The 19,633-nt window shown below is 66.8% G+C and overlaps 1 protein-coding gene across 9 annotated transcripts in view; it reads right to left on the bottom strand.

The window, feature by feature from the left end:
• Positions 1-6,658: 6,658 nt before the first annotated feature.
• The window catches only part of KCNQ2 (potassium voltage-gated channel subfamily Q member 2), a gene marked incomplete at its 3' end in the record, with an annotated part of 50,565 nt that continues 37,590 nt past the window's right edge, over positions 6,659-19,633 (bottom strand). For 2 of the 9 annotated variants that reach the window (XM_079945934.1, XM_079945936.1), the window contains 5 exons: positions 14,208-14,427; positions 13,673-13,781; positions 13,117-13,248; positions 7,978-8,101; positions 6,659-7,393 (listed from right to left, as the gene is read on the bottom strand). In XM_079945934.1, the coding sequence (XP_079802060.1) occupies positions 6,659-7,393; positions 7,978-8,101; positions 13,117-13,248; positions 13,673-13,781; positions 14,208-14,427 (1,320 nt within the window). Of the gene's footprint in view, positions 7,406-7,977; positions 8,102-10,581; positions 10,690-13,116; positions 13,249-13,672; positions 13,811-14,203; positions 14,432-17,946; positions 18,001-19,633 lie in introns of all 9 variants that reach the window. The other 7 variants (XM_079945930.1, XM_079945931.1, XM_079945932.1 and 4 more) reach the window with 7 other exon arrangements.

Below are 19,633 nucleotides of genomic sequence, written 5' to 3'. Positions count from 1 at the left end.
GCCTCCCGGGTCTGCCATGACACCTCATCTCTGGAAGCCTCCGCCCTCTGGCTCTATCAGACGGGCAAGGACATGGCAGGACCCTGGTTGGTACTCCAGGTGGACAGAGGTGAGCCCAGCAGACGACCCCAGGCCTGCAGGCAGGGGCCCAGCTCTCACCCAAGGACACCCCAGCCCAGAACTTTCTGGAAGCCTTGCAGCCCAGATGCCTCCGGTGGGTGGCCTGGGCCTGCCAGGCCCCCCGTAACCCCCCCCGCTTCAGGCCAGGTTGCCTGGGAAGCGGCTGTGGGGCAGCAGTCCAGGCCCGCTCACTGCCTCTCGGGGTCCTGGCCTGCTGAGCGATTCTTCCTACTCAGCTGACCCCCGGGAGGCCCAGGGAGGGTCCAGTGGGGTGGAAAATTCCAGAAGGCGGTGGGCTCAGCTCACGGCCGCATCTCAGACCCACCTGCAGCCGGGCCCTCGCTGCAACCCTCCGGGTGGGAGATGGGATGGCCTCTGGAGAGAAGGTACGGGCGCATGACCGAGCAGGTGCCACGCCCAGCAGGAGGGGCTCTGAGGACATCGGAGTCCAGGCCGGGCCCCAGCAGAGAGTTCTGGGTCTCCACCCACCATGCAGACCCACGTGCGCGGAGCCCACGCCCGAGAACAGGGCCCCGCACACGGGCACCCACCCACCATTTCCTGAGGGCCCCAACCTGGAAGGTCGGGTCCCAGGGCCCCTGCCGTCCCAATGGTGGAGAGAAGGGCCAGGTGGGGATCTCGACGGACTCAGGCCCCAGGCCCAGGTTCGTGGGCATGGCTTTCTGCTGTGTAAGCCACTGGCTTATGGTCCTTCATTAAGGCAGCGACAGGACCTCGGCAGTGCCCAGCGCCCTCACCCTGGAGGGCAGAACCCTGCGTGAGCCCTGCCACAGGCCAGCAGCCCCGAGACGCAAGGAAAGAGAGCACACACCGTCCAGGTTGAATCACTGTGTTTTACTAAGTGCACAGGCCCACTGGGCATCCAAACTCGTCCCCGTGGCGGTAGAGCTTTCCAGAACTTTCCACATGTGTCCCTGCCGCCAGATTCCACACCTGCAGTCCCCGGGCAGACCCGCACTGGGCCCTCCTGGCGGCACAAGTGTCAACCTGACAGTGAGTGGAGTGAGAATCTCGGCTGGTCCATAGAAAACTAGAGTTCTTTCCCTGGGCGTCTGTCCCTAGAAAACGGACAGCGCACACGTCACCTGTCACGGGAGGGGTGTGTGTGACACACCCAGGAGAAGAGGCCCGGCTGTGCTGCAGGGACTTGCGTGAGACGGTGCTCGTCAGCACTGAAGGCATCATGACATATTCTTTGGAGCGTGAACGTGAACAAAAGTGCAAAGACAGCCAAAGCAACAGCGCAGGTCGGGGGCTGCAGCCGCCTTGCGGCCGGGGGGCGGGCGATGGCCGTGAGGGCGGCGTGGGATGGGGGCACAGGGGCCCCCGGGCGGGCGGGGGGGCCGGGCCCCTGCAGGAGCGATGCCGTGAGGCCCGCTGCCCACGCTGCGCTAGCTATGGACATGGTCCTGCAGATCCTGAATGGAGACAGGCAGCGGGGTTCTGTGTCGGTGCCTGGAGGACGCCAAGGGGGCAGGGGGTGACCCTGGTGAATTTTCATCAACGTGCATTAAGGCAACAACTTTATGAAACCCAGTCAGAGCTGCACGTGCGGCATTTGGCAAAGTCCGCTCGCCCACCTGGAAACCCCAGGACGGAGGACAACCCCCCATGAGGGTCCCCTCCTCTCCTGGCACCTGATCTGCCCGTCCCGAGGGTGTCTCTGGACAGGGCCATCCAGCCACACCTCTGTCGGGCGGGGGCACCCATGCAAGTGTCCAAGACAAGAGACCACCCAACTCCTCCTCCGACCCAGAGGGCATCTCTTTCTCATGCTCTCTACCGGCTTCCTAAGCTCCCCTCTCCCCAGCATCCCCTCCTCTGGCGTCTGCCGCCAGCCCCCACAAGACAGCAGAATCCAGCCAACTGTGGGACCCACTCAGGGGGGGCAGGTTCCAGGGGCTACAGTGTCCGGGCCTGGGTAGCAGCTCTCCCAGATCCCTTGGAGAGAAGGCAGGCATGAGCCCCTGATCCCAGCACACCGCCTCCTTCAGGAAGCTCTCCCTAGTTGTCTCTCCCACTTGGCACTTGGTGGCGAGCGGCCCTAGTGGAGCCCGCCCCTGGGGGCGGGAACGCAGGAGGCAGCTGTCCTGGGACAGCCACGCAGGCTCCCCTGGGCACCACAAGCAGGCAGCCCAGCCCCCCTGCCCCACACCGAACGTCCGTGTATCGAAGCAGGCGGCCTGGAGGTCTGCTCAGGGGTCTCAGAGAGCAGGGCTGTCCACACCACTGCTGGGGGCAGCTGAGGACCACGCAGGACAGCGCCGGCCAGGGAGGGAGGGTTTGATCGGGAACCCGTGTGCACTGGGGGTTACGGGGTCACGAAGCCCCTCCTGCTGTGCAGAACTCCCTGGGTGCAGGTGCACCAAACCCTCCAGGTGGGTCCTCACCGCCAAACCAGCCCCCTTCACACCTTGCTTATTCAAGGGTCTGACGTGGGGGGCAGATCCGATCTTGACTGCGCAGCGGGAAATCCGGGCCAGATGCCTCCACGAGCGCTCAGCACCTTCTTTACGTTTGGGGCGAGTGTGAAATAGTACAATCAAGCTTCCTACAAAGGCCTCCCCGCAGCCTCCACCCTTCAGGCCTTCGGAAGCATCCAGAGATGTCCCAGGGCCTCGTTCTGTCCACAAACAGCATGGACGGGGGCGTCTGCCTCACGGGGCGGGGAGCAGAAGAAAACAGGACGCTTCCCCCGTCTCTCCCGTGTTTACGTCTCAGATCAGTGGCCACCGGGGGACAAGCCCAGGAAATGGAGAAGTTAAAACCAACCAACCTGTGAAAGCCGTGAGCGGCCGCCTGGCCGGTGCCTCTGCTCTGGGCTGCACGTGGCGATTACAGGCCCACCGGGGGGCCCTCGTGATGCGGACTCACAGGCAAGTACCCCCAAAGGAAGGTGGGGCCGCTGTGGTCTCCCACGGGGAAGGGCCGGGCAGGCAGGCCCGGAAGGGAGCTCCCTGCCACCTGGCTGAGGTCCCTCCATCCTCCAGGACAGCCACAGCTCACGCTGTCACGCAGACAGAAGAAGTGGGTGTTGGGCCAGAGAAAGGAGAGGGGGCCGGGGCCGGGCCACACGGCTGAGGAGGGCAGACGGAGGCGCCAGAGCCCCCGCGTCACAGCTGGACGCCCGCGGACGCCAGGACCTCTTGGTCTCTGGCTGACCCGACGTCCTGGACGGCCTCCAGGGCAGCTGAGGGGGGGGGCGGGGGGGACCTGGTTGGGCTCGAGTGGACCGTGTCCGGTGCTGCCCGGAGGCCTGGGACAGCTGGAACCGCGACCCAGGGATCAACGTCCCAGGACTGTCTGCAACTCCAGAGTCGTTAATTCCTCTGCTTAAAGCAGGCAGAGCCACAGAGCCAGACGACGTGTCTGCGCACGTGGGCGTGTGAGCGTGCGTGGGGGGGTGAGCGTGCGTGTGTGCGCATGTGGGGGTATGTGCACGCATGGATGTGTGAGTGGGCGTGCGTGGGTGTGTGAGTGTGCACGCGTGGGTGTGGGGGTGGGTGTGAGTGTGCGCACGTGGGTGTGTGAGTGCGTGCGTGGGGGGATGTGAGCGTGCGCCCATGGGTGTGAGTGCACACGTGGGTGTGTGAGTGCGTGCGTGGGGGGGATGTGAGCGTGCGCCCATGGGTGTGTGAGCGTGCGTGCGTGGGTGTGGGTGTGCACATGGGTGTGTGAGCGTGCGTGCATGGGGTGTGCACGTGCGGCGGGGGGGTGAGAATGCATGTGCATGACTCTGTGTGCCAGCATGTGTGGTATGTGTGCGTGCGTGTGTGCTGCACGTTCACAGGCGTGAGTGTCAGCACAGGCGTGTGTCAGGGGCTGGGGGGCGGCGCGTGCTCTAGTAACTAAAATGCTTGTCCTGGGAAACGTTCGCCACACCTGCTGAGGAGCAGGGCGGGTCCTCGGCAGTCACACGCGCGCCCAAGCACGCCGACTTCCCAAAGCGCCCGGCTTCTTTCCTTCTACACTTCTTGAAGGTGGGGACCCCGGGGCAGTGGATGGACGCTGGGAGGATCACGCACTGTTTGGGCCGGGGTCTGGGGGCCCCTGAGAAGGAGCCTCTACTCCATCATCTCCCAAAACTGCCCCCCCAAACCGTCCCTCAATGGGAGACATGGGTCTCCTGTCTTCCAAGGGGCCGCGATTTCACAGAGGAGACGCCACAGCCCCCTTGCTAGCTTAGCCCCCTTGCTAAGTGCAGCACGTCTGACAGTCTAGCCTCAACCCCTCCTGCTGCAACCTCGGAGACCCTCCCAGCAGTGGCCTCGGGGCCTGCGTCCGGCTCAGCAGCTCTGGGGACAAGAGGTATGTCTGGGCCGGCACCTCCCGTCACCAGGGGCCCACGGCACAGGGAGCGTGTGGGACAGGACACAAAACTCTCTCCAGTGGCCAAGGGCCCCTCCCAGTAGGGTCGAGCACCCACGGCCACCGAGATCCGACAGGGGAGGGTCCGTGCTGCTGGCGGCCTGACCTGACTCTCCCAGGGCCAGAGAGCAGGGGCTGGGCTGGGCAGGATGTGCACCTGCTCGGCCCAGGGGCCTGCAGCTGGGGCCTCCCTCTCCCAGGCAGGAGGGCGAAGGCGGGCTCAGACCTCACGCAGAGGAGCGGCCACTCGCCGGGGCCCCTTCACACCAGCCACACCGAGTACCACACTGGGAGGGGCTTTTCTCACCACTGAGGGTCTGAGGTGGAGAAACACTGCCTTCGAGAACAAGAGAGGGGGCACGGAGCAGACACGCCGGGCGGAGGGGGCCGGTGGGGCCACATGGAAGGTTCCACGACCAACCCCTCCCGGGAGGCTGGAAGAGAGGGGTATCCTCGTGCTGCGGCCCTGAGCGCACACCACGGTTTCCGACTCCGAGCCTGGATCCTCCTGCACTAGGCCCAGCCCGCCCTCCAGCCGCCTGGCCAGCAGCCCCAGCAGAGAGGTGCACACAGGTGGGACCCTGGGTGTCCTGGCGAGGGCGGGGGCCAGGCACAGAGGCTACTGCAGACACTGCTCCCCAGAGATCTCAGAGCGTCAGGACCCTGACAGCCAGGGGCACGTGATGTTGCTTTCAAAGTCCTTCCCAGAGAGCAAGCGGATTCCCTCACTGACCAGGACGGACACAAGCACCCTGAGGAGACAGCGAGGCTCTCCCTGAACCGTGTGTCACCCCAAATGCCAGAGGCCCCCGCGCACTGACAGCTGGGGGCCCAGGACAGGGTCCACTCCGCCTCCTGGGGCTGGAATCCCAGCTCAGAGCTGCTGCCCCACAGACCCAGGTGCCCAGGATAGGAATGACGGGGGCCACTGCTTCCCAGGATACAGACCCAGGTGCCCGGGATAGGAATGACGGGGGCCACTGCTTCCCAGGATACAGACCCAGGTGCCCGGGATAGGAATGACGGGGGCCACTGCTTCCCAGGATACAGGGTGGGGATGGGCAGCTCTGACTCCAAGACAGCAAGAGGTCACAGCCAAGGGGCCGGTGAGTGGAGGAGAGCAGGTGGGGGACGGTCAGCTCCGCGGGGACAGGAGAGACGCCTACAAGACAGAGCTGCCTTGGCCTCTGGACGGCGGGGGTCGCCCTACTGAAGATTTCCCCGACGGCTGCGGCACTGTCCAGCCCGGGCCCCGTCAGGGGCTGATGGGAGACAGGCAAGGCAGGGTCCCCAGGGGAGGACAGCGTGCACATCTGCTCACCATGACCAGCCCGGCCCAGGACCCCAGAGCACAAGCCCAGTGTGGGGCAGTGCCCCAGCCTCCCAGCACCTCTCCCCACAGGCAGGTCCATATAGCAGTGCTGGCCACAGCCTGGTGACCAGCACCCGGCCAGGGCAGAGGGGAGAGGACACGGGGGCACACCCGCCATCTTCCACATCCAGAAGGGAGCCCCCAAGAGCCCCCTTCCAGGAGCCTGTGGAGCGGGCCCCTCCCCACAAGAGCCAGGTTCGGGAGGTCTGAGGGTTGCTCTGCTCTGGGGTGGTCCCAAGCCTCGCCACCCTGCCCCCTGCAGGCCAGGGTACTGGACTTGGGGCCGGCTCCCATCACAGGACACTCAGAACCCACAGGAAGGAGGGCGACACTGACCAGAAGCTCTGGGTGGGCACCCAAGACAGATGGGGCAGGACAGGAAGGGGGGGCGGAGACAAGCCACGCCCGAGGGGCCAGCCACCGCCCACCCAGGCCTCAAGGCCACTGCTCCTCACAAGACAGGCCTGCCCCTCGCTGCCACCCGGCCCCGCTCCCAGCCCACGCGTCGACCCAGCCGCCAGGGGCCCGTCCTCAGCCTTGACCCTGGCCTCTGTCACGCCCAGGCCAACAGTCTGCAGAGTCTGCAGAGTGGGCACGGCCAGCCGGGCTGCCCCTCGCTGGAGAAGAATTTCTGCCGACCTCCAGTGCGAGACCAAGGGCCGCGTCTGCCCGGCACCCCACACGGGCACCCGCGCTGCGCTACTCTAAGCAAAGGGCCCCGGAGGGTCCGCCTCGAGCCCGGGAGGCCAGGAGTCAGGGGCAGGCCGGCGGGCGGCCTCACTTCCGTGGCCCGGCCCAGCCCACATCGCCGAAGGGGCCCTCGCCCGTGGCAGAGCGCGGCGGGGGCCCGCACGGGGTGCAGAGGTCCGAGTCCGTGTCCGACTCGCCCTCCGCAATGTAGGGCCTGACTTTGGCGCACGGCGCGGCGGCGGCGGCGTAGCAGCTGTTGAGGGCGTCCAGGTTCTCCTTGGACTGGGAGATGCTGAAGCCGCTGAAGGAGCGTTCCAGCTCCTCGTGGTCTACGGACGGGATGGAGATGGACATGTCGCTGTCCCGCAGGGCGCCCTCGTGGGGCCTGCAGGCCGGGCCGTCCTCCGACCTCAGGAGCTCCGTGCTGGCCCGGTGGCCCCCGCTGTAGGCGGACAGGGACCGCTCGTGGGCGGGTGGCGGCGGGATGCGCACCAGCGAGCCGTGGTCCCCCACGGGTGAGGTGCCGTGGCCCTGGCGCGGGTGGCACTGCTGCTGCCACGAGGTGGAGGGCGGGCACTGGGCGGGGGGCGCGGCGGGGGGCGCCGAGAAGTTCTTCTGGCCCATGGAGCTGGTGGAGCGGATGAGCTTGATGATGCAGCCGCTCCTGCCGCCGTGGTCCCGGCTGTCCTCGGGGCTGTGGTATGGCGGCGCCGGCTCCGGCTCCTTGGCCCCGAAGTAGGCCTCGGTCTCCGTCGGGGGGACGCCCATGCGCTGCGTGTAGATGTTCACCAGGAAATCCAGCTTCTTCTCCATGGACAGGACCTGCAGGAGGGGCTGCTAGGCCATGCTGGGCTGCCCCCCGGGGCGGGGGCCCATGCTGCTCCCCGGGGGCGGGAAACTGGGCTGCCCTCCGGAGGGGGGGGAACTGGGCTGCTCCCCAGAGGGGGGGAACTGGGCTGCTCCCCAGAAGGGGGGGAACTGGGCTGCTCCCGGGGGGGAGAAACTGGGCTGCTCCCCGGGGGTGGGGGGAAACTGGGCTGCTCCCCAGAAGGGGGGCGGCCCAGGATGTTTCCCACAGAGGTGCAGAGGCAATGGAGGGCAGACTCCCCACAGCAGCTCAGCCTCTGACCCCACCTGTCAGTGTGTGGCCTCAGGACTTCAAACACAGACCCTCCTGCTTGTCTGGGCCGCCCTGTGTCCGCTGTGGGTTCACCCCTCAGAGCAAACTCTACAGCGGGTAAGAACTGGCCATTCCTTTCCTCAGCCCCTGTCAGGGAAGCGCCCCAGGCCCGGGGGGTGCTCCTGGGGGCCCAGGGTCCAAACACAGCAGCCCTCCCTCCCCCCAAAGCTTGAGCTCTCCCCCGCAGGGTCCATGCCGACACCCCAGGACCCCCAGACGCTCCCACCTGCTTCTCCACCTTCCCCAGCCGTCCCATCATGCTGGGGTCCTCGGGCAGCTCTGCCTCAGCCGGGCCCTTGCCTCGGTCTTTGTCCGCTATGGCCGGGCCTCGCCCCACGATCTGGTCCACTCTGCCGGGAAGAGACCCCGTCCCCAGCATGAGTTCAGGTGGGAGCAGTGGAGCCCGTGGCCCTCTCCTCCTGGGCCAGGCCGCAGCCACCAGATCCAGGCTCCGGGTTGAATCCAGAGCCGACCGGGGGCAGCGAGGAAGCAGGACAGATGGAGCCTGGGCGCCTGGCCCTCGTCCTGCCCTCCGCTGCCCTCGGGGCCTGTCCCCGACCGTTCCATTCCAGTGGGGCTGGCACATTAGCAAGGGGTAAAGAGAAGGAAGTTGGGGCCAAGCACCCCTCGGCTCCCCCGCCCCCACCCCCGAGCTCTGCTCCTGGATAACGTGCCGCCGAGGCCCCTGCCCACCCGGGGTCTGGAGGGGATGGAGTTAAACGTCTGCAGCGGGAACCACAGAAGCAGGGGGGCGTGAGGACTTCGCGCCATGCGCCGGACGGGGGAGGGGACACAGACCAACACAGGAAACCACCAACGCACAACCAGAGGAGGGGACAGATAGAGCCACTGGCAACCAGAGAGGGGGTCCGTGCGTGCTCGCGCGTGCGCACGTGTGTGCTTACCATGCATGCCTGTGCATGCACTTGTGTGAGAGCGCGTGGGCCTGTGTGTGCGCACGCACGTGGGAGAAGCAGAACGCAGCTGCGGTGACCTCAAACGAGGCCATCAGTCACGAATGCCAACAAGAGGGGAAGGAGGCCTCCTTCAGGGCGGAGGCCTTCTGCTTGACCCATGCGGCGTCCCCTGTCCCCTGTGCTGAACGGGAAGGGCCACTGAGGGGCTCGGAAGGGACCTTGGGAGTGGCAGGGTGGGCGCCCGACACCCTGAGCCCCAGAAGTGCAGCCACGTGGACGCTGGGCAAAGGCACCAGGCCAGGGTGCAGCTGGGCGGGACAGCCACCCAGGCACAGGCCGCGCAGCCCCGCCGCTTCTCGAGCCTCAAGCGCCAAGTGCGCCACCCAAGCTCCCGAGTGGGGAGGGGCGCCAGCTCCTACCCCGCAAGCAGCGTCACGGGAGCTGCCGGCCTGCTCGGCCGCCGTCCTCACCCACAGCGCCGCCCTAACTGCCTGTCGGGGCTCAGGGTGCTCTGTCCTTGCTGTCACGGAAAGCAGGAGGGGGTCAGGCTTCGCGTCGGCCGCGGGGCGTCATGCTCGATCATGCGGTGGCAGGGCGGGCGTGGGGCCCTCGGCTCCCAGCAGACGCCAGTGGGGACAGAGCGGGAGGAGGGGTGTCTGGTGCTCCAGGCGTCCACACAGTCCAGGCACGGGCGCTCAGCGCCTTCGCCCCTGCCACATGACGGGCCGCCCTCCCGGCCTCTCCCCTGGGAGCCTTGGCCCAGGTCAGCCTGGAGCTGCCCCCGGTGGGTCTTCCGTGGAGCCTGTGCCACCCCCTCCCCTGGGCCTCGGGCTTCACCCGTCCTTCTGGCTCCTCTGTGGGCATCTGGCTGCAGTGGTCCGGGAGGCCTGCGGGGCCCTCCCAGCCCGTGGCTGTGAACGCCCAGCCCCTGTGCCCTGCAGCAACGCCCAGGAGGGTGGGCTTGTCTCGGGGTACAGCTTCCTTGGGGCTGGAGGACACAGGCAGAGCGGGGGACGCGGCAAACACTGTCTGGGCGGCCCGGGGTCAGGCCTGCTCCCCAGGAAATTCCTTTCTCATGGGAGAGCCGCCAGGCTGAGACGCCCAGCGCACACTGACCCTCACCTCACGCACAGAAACCTGGGCACACGAGGGTCGGGCGCCCCCAGTCACTCCAACGGCCCAGCTGCCAGCATCCCTGCCGGCCTCCGGGACGCCCCTGGGCCCCTCTGCCTACTCGGCGGGCGTGTCCGCCCTCACCCCACATCCTTGCCCTGGGCTCTGCTCTCCCAGACCTGCTGGGGGGCGGGTCGCGGCCATCATTTCCATGCTCCGGGGGAGCAGGAAGGCTCCCAAGTCTGAATTCATCACCAACGAGCCTGCTTCTGCTGACTCGCCGCCTCACTGCCTGCCCCCCACTCTGCCCATTGGCTGGGACCGTCTTCTTCAACAACTCTGACCACGGTGAAAACCGGAAATAGAGCCCCCAAAGCTCTGGGGACTCCCCGGGAGCTGGTCTCCCGCCAGGACCTGCTCAGTCCGCACAGCAGCCCAGGTCGACCCACCGGCAGGTGGTGGCAGGGGTCTGAGGCGGTGCTGGGGCAGGGCCCCACGTCTAAACGCACCTGATCCTTGGGGGGCTGCCGTCCTCTTCTGCCCAGGGAGCCCCCACCCCCAGCGGACGCCACACAGGGGTCGGTGGAAAGGAGCCCCCCGGACAGCCTCCCCAGGACCCCGCCAAGAGGAGCAGCTCAAGGGCACCCCAACCCAGCCCGCCAGGGCCTGCAGAGGATGTCGTTTTGTCAGGGACAGAGAAGCAGCCCCTCCGTCCCGTCGAGCAGAGCGGGTGCTGCCGTCATGTGGCTGGAGCGAAGGGGGCTGGCCATTCCACAGAGACAAGCGGGAGGCGTCCTGACCTAGGTGAGTACTGGGGTGACTCTCTCGGAGGGGCCGTGGGTCCTTTGGTGGGGTACTTCTTGTGCCGGGGAGTTGAAGGGGGTGGGGGGCCCACAATCATATCTATCCTGGCGAGTAAACAAGAAAAGAGACACCAGGAAAATGCATCGTGAAGCAACATGAAAGGGGAGGCAGCCGGAAACTTGCAGAGACAGAATGAATGACCCGCTGAGAGCAGCCGTGACCTTTCTCACAAACGGGACGCAGGGACACTGCGCTCCCGTGACCTCAGATGTGGTCAAGCGAGCACTGGGTGAGGCCACGAGCTCGCGGTGCCCCGTCTGCCCGAGCAAGGGTGCACGTCCAAGGACACGTGGCAGCTGGCAGCAAAGTGCCAAAGGACCCCGGGAAAGACACCAAGGCCCTGCCAGGAAGCGACAGACATCTGGTTCCTGCGGGGCTCTGTTTGTCTCGTCTGTTTTCCAGACAGAAGGGGAGGGAGAGGGGATGGCCTAGGACAGAAGAGCCTCGTGAAAAAAGCTGCTATCGTGAGTGGCGGCGGGCCGGCCGTCAAAACCCAGGGTGGCCTCTCACGCACACGCGTGTGCTCACACCTGCACACACACGTGGACACACGCACGCTTGCACACACGTACACACCCTCGAGTCTGCACGCACGGGCACACGTGTACACACCCTCGAGTCTGCACGCAGGGCACACGTGTACACACCCTCGAGTCTGCACGCACGGCACACGTGTACTTACTCACGTATACACGTGCACGCTCTCGCACATCATTTACACGTGCACAACTGCACGCGCGTTCGCACAAACACACAGGTCTCCTCATGCTCAAGGAGGCCGCTGAGCAGATGGCCTCCCGGCCTGAGCCTGGGGACAGGGAGGGGCTGTGCCCTGGCCTCACCCCACGGGAGCAGCCGGAGGCCCAGAGGGGCCTCTCCCCGGGCATCCTGAGCAGGGCGGGGAGACGCCACCTGCCATGGGGCTGGGATCTGGGCTGACCCCCAGGACCGCCCCAACCACCCAGACCCCCACGGCCAGGGCCTAGGCTTCAGGGCCAGAGAACCGGCAGCCGCCTCATTGGAGGGACCCCAGGAGGGGCCTGACCGGCAGGAAGGCAGGGTCCATTCCAGGAGAGACCCACGACAGCCACGGGCCTCCTCCCAGGCACCAGGCACACGTGTGTGCGCCCGCCCGTCTGTGTGTACGGTGCGTGCCTACGAGCACACACGTACTCGGTGTGCGCGTGTCGGTCCGATAGGACACACGTGTGAGCACAAGGCTTAGAGCGTGGCTACGTGTGTACACGTGTGCTGGCACACGTGGGCATGCGGGAGTGGACATGGGTCTGTGTGTGTGCATGTCCTGGGTCCTTGCTGTGTCTGTACACACGTGTGTACGGCTGACTCCTGGGGTGAGCAAGCCAGTGCTCACATGCAGCCAGAGATGGCAGCGCCAGCGTGTGCCCGGCTGCGGCCCACCAGGCACATGTCCAGCCCCACCGCCTGCTCCGGCCGTGGGACTCCGTCTGTGCGGTGGGGAGGGACGACCAGCCCTCCGTCTGGAGGAACAGGTGCCACGTGGCCTAACTGCTGCCTGATGGGCCCACGGAAACCTGCACCTTCACCTCTCAACAGAACTAACTCCTCTCCCCAACACACATGGGCAACATACGTGCGTGGGCACACGACACACGTGGCACAGCACACACAGACACATGCGCGCACCCACACATGTTTGCCAAAACATGTGTTGCACCCCTGTGCACACATGCACATGCATGCACTTGTACACATACGTGTACACACACGTGCACCCGAGGCCTGAACACGTGCAAGCACACACGTGCATTCACGCATGTGCATATGCACGCCCGTGTGTGCGCACAACACATACACGCTTGCCCATCGCAGCACGGGCAGGAGAGAAGAGAGAGACAACAGAAAGGTTAAAAACAGGCCACACGAGGACATGGGAGAAAGCCCACGCGGGGCCGGAGAGGAAGGGCCCAGATGTGGCAGCTAGCGGGGCCAGCCGCTGCGCCCACAGCGCGTTGCCGCCCCACCTCTGGCAGGAGTGTGCAGCTGCGCCACGCCCCTGTCCCTACCCCACCCGGGTTTGGCCCGGAGGACGCCGCTCCACGCCCCCGGGCCCAGCAGGCGGGGGAGGTGCTCTTGCCTCCCTACCCCCCACCCGGCTTCGGCCCTTAGGACCCGCCCCACGCCCCCGGGACCAGCAGGCGGGGGAGGTGCTCTTGCCTCCCTACCCCTCACCCGGCTTCGGCCTGGAGGACCCCGCTCCATGCCCCGGGGCCCAGGCAGGCGGGGGAGGTGCTCTTGCCTGCGCCACACCCCCATCCCTACCCCCCACCCGGCTTCGGCCTGGAGGACCCCGCTCCATGCCCCGCGGCCCAGGCAGGCGGGGGAGGTGCTCTTGCCTGCGCCACGCCCCGTCCCTACCCCCACCCGGCTTCTTCGGCCCGGAGGACCCGCCCCACGCCCCCGGGACCAGCAGGCGGGGGAGGTGCTCTTGCCTGGACTGCAGGTTTTTGATGCGGGATAGCATGTCCAGGTGGCCGGCCGAGTACTGCTCAATCACGTCCATCACGTCGTAGGGCCGTAGGCTCTCCTTGAACTTGCGCTTGGACACCAGGAACCGCATGACACTGGAGGGGGTGGTCGGCAGGCTGTGAGCCCTGGGCACAGACCACCGAAGGCAGCCCCCCAGCGTCCACCTGCCTTGGCCCGCCCAGCACCTCCGAGAACGTCTGCTGGATGACTCGGCCCTGTCATCTGGGCCACCCACCTGTCTCGTACCCCAGCCACACTTGGGCCCCGCTGCGCAGAGGACCCGTGTCCACCCAGAAACCCCTGTGCCGCGGCAGCTCCCAGCCGTCTACTAGCAGCCTTGGGCACCCGGCACCTGGGACGCAGGCGATGGCTGGGACGGCAGGTGCCTCGTGAGCCGCGGGGGCCAGACTGAAGGGGTGTCGGCCGCGAGGCATCCCTCCCGAGCGCGTGCCCTCACACCAGCCCCCCAAGGCCCCGCGTCCGTGGACGACTCTGCGAGGGAGCCCGCCGGGTCCTCACCACACGGCCCTGATGCTGACTTTGAGGCCCGGGGTCAGATCCTCCGTCACAAACTCGCAGTTGCAGCTCTTGTTGTCGTCCACAATGTCCTCCCCTGGGAGACTTGCTTCTGGGTGGAAGGACACAGCCCGTGAGGGGCTGGGCCACCCCCGGGATGGAGGGGGCCTAGTATTCCGGCCCCACAGCGCACACGTGTCCGAGGGGGCCTCCGCCGGGCACAGCCACACTCCAGCCCGCCCCCGTCCTGCTTTTCCAGCCTGCTTCCCTCCACTGTGCTCCTCAGGGAGCAACCACCACAAGGGCGTAAGAGGGCACCCCTGTGCACAGACAGAAGGGCAAGGTGGGATACGTCCACACAGAGTACTCGGGGAGCGTCAGCCGTACAAGCAGTGATGCGCCGGCACCAGCTCCACGGGTGGGCCTGGCAAACACGGAGCTCGGGGAGCAGAGCCCGACGCAAGAGGACAAGCCCGTGTGGCCCCATCGCATGGAGCTCCAGGACAGCAAACCCCAACTCGAGGGCTGCCCGACCCACCTTCCGAGTTCTGCCGGGAAGCGGCGCCCCTGGCGCGGAAGGCCTGCCGCGCGCGGCCGCGCTCCCCGAAGCTCCAGCTCTTGGGCACCTTGCTTGGGCTGTCCTCCAGGCTCTGGTCGGCGCTGGGCGACCGCCGGACGGTCTGGGCCTGAGGGGACCCCTTGCCCTTGGCAGCCACGCCGCGGGGGCTGGAGAAGACACGGTCTTTCAAACTGACCTTCTGACTGCTCCCGCGAGAACCGACAGACGGACAGACACACAGAAAGACAGCAAGAGAGGTCACTCTGCAAAGAACACTCGCTCCCGCTGGCTCCTGGTGGGAGGACGGGGTGCCCTGGCCGTGGGATGGAGCATGGGCCGGGGCGGGAGGGTCGCTAGGGCGAGCGGGGACAGGTCAGCTCCACCACAGGCTCTCCGGGGCCCGCTCAGCACTCAGTCTGGCCGGTGAGTGGACTCTGAAATCACCTTCAGCTACCACCAAAAGGTGCCTGAGACCTCGCCACACCGTCAACCAGGGCTCCCTCTTCAAACGCCCTGGGCGATGATGGCTCTTCCCTGGGCACCTCCTGAGGGCCCCCGGCCACTCCAGCAGCTACCGTGCCTGCCCTCCACCCCCGTAACCGCCCCAGGTCAGGAGGGTGAGGGCTGCAGCTGGCCCCCGGGCCCCTCGGCCGAACCCCAGGGAGCTGCCTGGCGAAACAGGTCGGGGGGCGGGGAGCACGGAGAGCAGCACGAGGGCCAGGGTCTGCCCACCTCATCTCCACCCAGGGCGCACAGGCTGCACCCCCCGCCAGGACACGGCCAGGAACGGAACGTCCACACTTCCAGAGGGATGCTACGGGTGCCGGCCGAGCCCCGGCCCGAGGCCGCAGACGGGGCGACCATGGCCGTACAGCCACAGCCCCGTGAGGGTCTTTGGGCCTCGTTGCCCCGTCTCTTGGTAACCATGGAGACGGGTCTGACACCCCACGTTTGTTGGTTCTAACACCCTCCAGGCAGCAGGCAGGAGACAAGGGCGGTCTCTGGTCAGGGTGCGGTCAGGCCCGGGGCCAGGCGGCCACTCATTTCCTCCCGTGGACAGTTTCCACCATCTGCCCAGGAGGAGAGTGAGGCCCCCATGAGCCCGCTCACGCCACCACACTCAGAACCTCCCGAGGGGCCTCTGCGCCGCCCTGGGGCCTGGGACCAGCCCGCATGGGTGTCTGGCAGGGCCTCTGCTGTCGCTGGGAAGCTCCCACCACCAGCTAATCCCTCAGACAGCGCCAGCCCCACCGCAGATGGCCCGGGTCAGCTGCTTCCATCGGCCCGAAGGGGACCCACAGCAGAGACATGTCGTTAGACGGCGCAGAAATGACCCACGTGGACAAGAAGCAGCCCGTGGCCTGGTCCGGCCAGCCCGCACACTGCGGTCCAGGCCGGTGCCCCTGCCCCTGCCCACCAGCCCCCAGGCAGCCAAGACCATCTGTGCTGGTTCTCAGGCCCGAGGCGTGGAGCCCACTCAGCGGGGTGGCTCCTTCAGAGACCCCGTGAACACAGGAGCCGGGTGTCCGCCAGCCTGTGACTGCTGTGCCCGGCACGAGGCCCAGACGGGGGGGACCGACAGGTAGCAGAGCCAGGCTGTGGAGGCTGCTATGAAGATAACCCTCTCCTCCCTTTGCTCCCGAAGGAGACCGCCAGCTGGTCCAGGGAGACCGTGAAACAAGGGCCCCACCAAGCCAGGACTGCTGGGGCCCCCAGAACTTGGGCCCACGCAGCGGACCGCGATGACAGAGCCCCAGGAAGGAGCCTTCCCTGGCCTTGGCCTGGCCCTGCCGTCCCTGGCTCTCAGACTGCTCAGACCGGGGAGGGGTGCCCTGCTGGAGGAGGCCACGGGTGGCTGTCTGGACCTCCACGCTCATCACAGCTCAGGGCTCACAGGCACGCGGCCCCCAGCCACCCCAGGCCCGCCTCAACTCCAGGTGCCCGAACGCCGACGGTCCTGCAGGTGTCGAGAGAGACCCTCCGTCACCTCACAAGCCAAGGACAGAAGCATGCGCGGGACGGGGCTCCGGCAGCCCGCCCCCAGGAAAGAGCACGGGCCAGCCCACCTTCCAAGTGAGGGGCATTGACACGGGGCCAGGGCCAAGCTCAGGAGGGTCTGGGGAGAAAGCGAGGCCCAGCCTCTCCTCCCCTGCCTGCTACCCTCCCCAGGGCAAATTCCCAACAAGTGACACCAGCCATCAACGGGGACAGGCGAGCGGGGGCCCCGGCTGAGCGCGGCTGCACCCTGGTCTGCACGGCCGGCCGGGGCCCAGCTCAGCGGGGAAGGAGCCGGCGTCCAGAGAGAGCCGCCTGGCCCACCGCTGGACTGCGGACGCCCAGGGAAGGCGGGGGGGCGGGGACGAAGTGACGTCCGTGAGACGCACACGGCAGGGCCAAGTGAGGCCTGGGCTCCTGGCCCGGCCACGGGCACCTCTGGCCTTTCCGGTTCCCGGGCAGCCTGATCACGGCCCCCGACCCGACCGGCCAGCCTGTGGCCAGAAGCACCCTGGACGCCAGCTCTGGGCAAGCAGGACGGCTTCTGCCGGGGCCCCACATCTCCCCTCCCGGGGCCGCAAGAGCCTCCCCCACGGGGCCTTACGTCGGGAACACACAGGCAGCACGGGCAGGTGGGGCAGGCGACCCTCCGGGCCCCTCTCGAGGGCGAGAAGGGTTCAGAGCATGCACGGATGCAGATGTGCAAGCATGCCGCCGCCCTGGAGCCCCGACCCTGCTGCCCGGCCCCTCCCCACGCCCGCCGCTCGGCACCCCTGCTTCCGGGGCCATCACGGACCACATGCACACGATGACCGGTGAGTGCAGCTGCCAGCACCTGCAGGGCCGCACGGGGCAGGGAGGGGCGGGCAGGAGGGGGCCCCAGAGCAAGCAAGAGGACAGACGCTTCCACACCCCCGAGAGCAGAGAGGGGACGGAGAGAGGAAACGTGCCGGCAGTCAGGGAGCCCACGGGGCAGAGATCGGGCGGCCTTTCACCGACCCGTTTCCAGCCTGCCCTAAACCAGGCCTGCACGTGGGAGGGGGAGCCATGGACCTCTGGCTTTCCGATGTGTCTGGTGTGCCAGGACCGCGGGGAGCGGGCACACACACGACAGAGCTGCCTCCCGGCGGGCGGGCGGGCGGGCTCCGGGTTGAGGGCAGCGGCCCTCCCGTGCGTAGTAGAGGTGCTAGATGGACGAGCCGTGGAAAAAAGGCTCGCGGGAGAGCAGTCAGGCCCCTGAAGGCGCCCTTTCTGGTTTTCAGAGCCCCTGGCCGGCCCCCCTCCTGCTTGGAGCACGGCATCGTTTGGCATGGGGAGAAGGAAAGGGGTTACAGCTCCATGGCCACCGTCACCCAGGCGGTTGGTCGTCTGGAGCCAGAGGGGGCCTAGGGCTCCACCAAGGGGCCGGGAGGCGAGCTGCCAATCAGAATCGGGGCCGGGGGGGCCGGGCGGCGAGCTGCCAATCAGAGTCGGGGCCTGGGGGGCCGGGAGGCGAGCTGCCAATCAGAGTCGGGGCCTGGGGGGCCGGGAGGCGAGCTGCCAATCAGAGTCGGGGCCTGGGGGGCCGGGAGGCGAGCTGCCAATCAGAGTCGGGGCCGGGGGGGCCGGGCGGGCGGCAGCCTCTCCCTGGCGCATCTAGAACCTCTAATAAGCAAAGTGCTTGGAGCGGGAGGGGGACAAGAGCCGTGCAGCAATGGTCGTCCGAGCGACGTGTCTGAGGTACCTAGCGTGTCCTGGGCAGCATCCACACAGGGACTCTGTGCACCGTCTGCCTTTACTGGAAATGAGGAGAGGACAGTTAGTCCCGGGGGCGCCGGCGACCCAACGCGACCAGAGGGAGCCTGGGCCGGGCGCGCGGGCAGGAGGCGCAGGGACACGAGGCACCAACCACCCGGGGCGGCTCTGTGCTCAAGCCGCACCCGCTACAGAGTTCGCGTCTGAGCGAGGAGAACGAGGGAGCCGCGCATAAAGTCCTCCGTCGGCCTGGAAAAAAAGTAGTCCCTATTTTTGGAGAGAAAAAGAAAAAAATCCCAGTTTTTTCCTCCAAAAATACCTTTTCCTCCCAGCGTCAGTTTGGGGCCACATCTTTCAAAAGATGTATTATTTTTTTTTTTTGCTATATTCATGCCAACAACAGAAATAATACATGGGCTGAGGCTGTGCTGGTTCTAGAGGGACAGGATTCCAGAAGGCTCACGTTTCAGAGGAAAAACGTGCAAGTTCGGCTTCACAAACCAACCCAGCCAGCGGCCCGATCAGAAGTGGCCTCGGTTTACCCAGAAGGCAGTGGCTGCCCCTCCCTGGAGGGGAGCTAAGGAGAAGGGGGCTTGGGGCTCCTGGACTTGAAAGGGCCGCCAAGGTCGGGCCTTGGGTGAAGTCCACCCCGTGCTGAGGGCAGAGACGGACCTGCGGGCGGCCCTTCAGGAGACGCTGCCCGTGGTCACCCTGCCCAAGAACCTCCCCAAAGGCCCAAGACTCAGCTCTGCACTAGAACCTGAAAACTTGTAATCAAAAATGAGAAGAACCAGCAAGAGCTTCAGGAAACCCTTCACTTCCCCGGGGCCTCGCTCTCTGCCCCCACCTTTGCTTCTGAGACCGCGGTTCTCAAACTCTGTGCCTGACGAACCCAGACGCGGCCAGCGGTCTCGACTCACAAACGTGTTCAGTGTCCCCACGTTCACGTAAACACCGACGGCACCTGCCAGCGTCCAGACAAGGATCTCCCCACTGACGCCAGCAAGCCAAGGTCAAGTCTCCTCAAGGAGCCCTCGCTCGGCTGCCCCGGCCTCGCCCTGCACGCAGTCCCCTGCGAGCGTGCGTGCTTCCCCAGTGGGACCTTCCCCAGTCACTTCGGGTTGTAGAACAAAATTAACTAGAGGTCGGCCCCGGGTGGAGGGAGCTGGGGTCCAGCTGTCCACCGAGTGCACCCACATGGGGGCAGACCTCCCCAGGACTTGGACCCCCCCGCCAGCAGGAGCCCCTCAAATGTAGGGCAAACGTTCTCTTCCAGAGTGCACCCCCGAGGCAGCCACAGCCCCACCAGGGCCTGCAGGACAGATAAGGAGCCTAAAGACCGGATCCCCATGGCCAGCTCCCCCCAGGGGTCCCCAGGCCCGCCCCGCCCTGCCCCACCCGGAGGCTCCTCCCCAGGGAAAGAGGACCAAGCGGGGCGGGGTCTTCCAAGCCTCCACCTTGACCAGCTTGGCTGCGCTCGCCCGCCCAGCACAGCCGAACCCACCGTTTCCTAGGTGACCGCCCACGCCTGGCTCCCAAGCGCACGAGACCGGGGAGAGGCTCTCTAACCGCAGTGACTGTCTTTAATTGTAACGAAAACTTAAACAGCCTCACGCGGCCAGCGGCTCCGGCATGAGACAGCGCGGCCTGAGAGTGGGACGGAGCGGGGGGAGGTG

The sequence above is a fragment of the Stenella coeruleoalba genome (genome assembly GCF_951394435.1).
Source record: "Stenella coeruleoalba genome assembly, chromosome: 15".
NCBI classification, from domain to species: Eukaryota; Metazoa; Chordata; class Mammalia; order Artiodactyla; family Delphinidae; genus Stenella; species Stenella coeruleoalba.
This window is presented reverse-complemented; position numbering and strand designations above follow the sequence as displayed.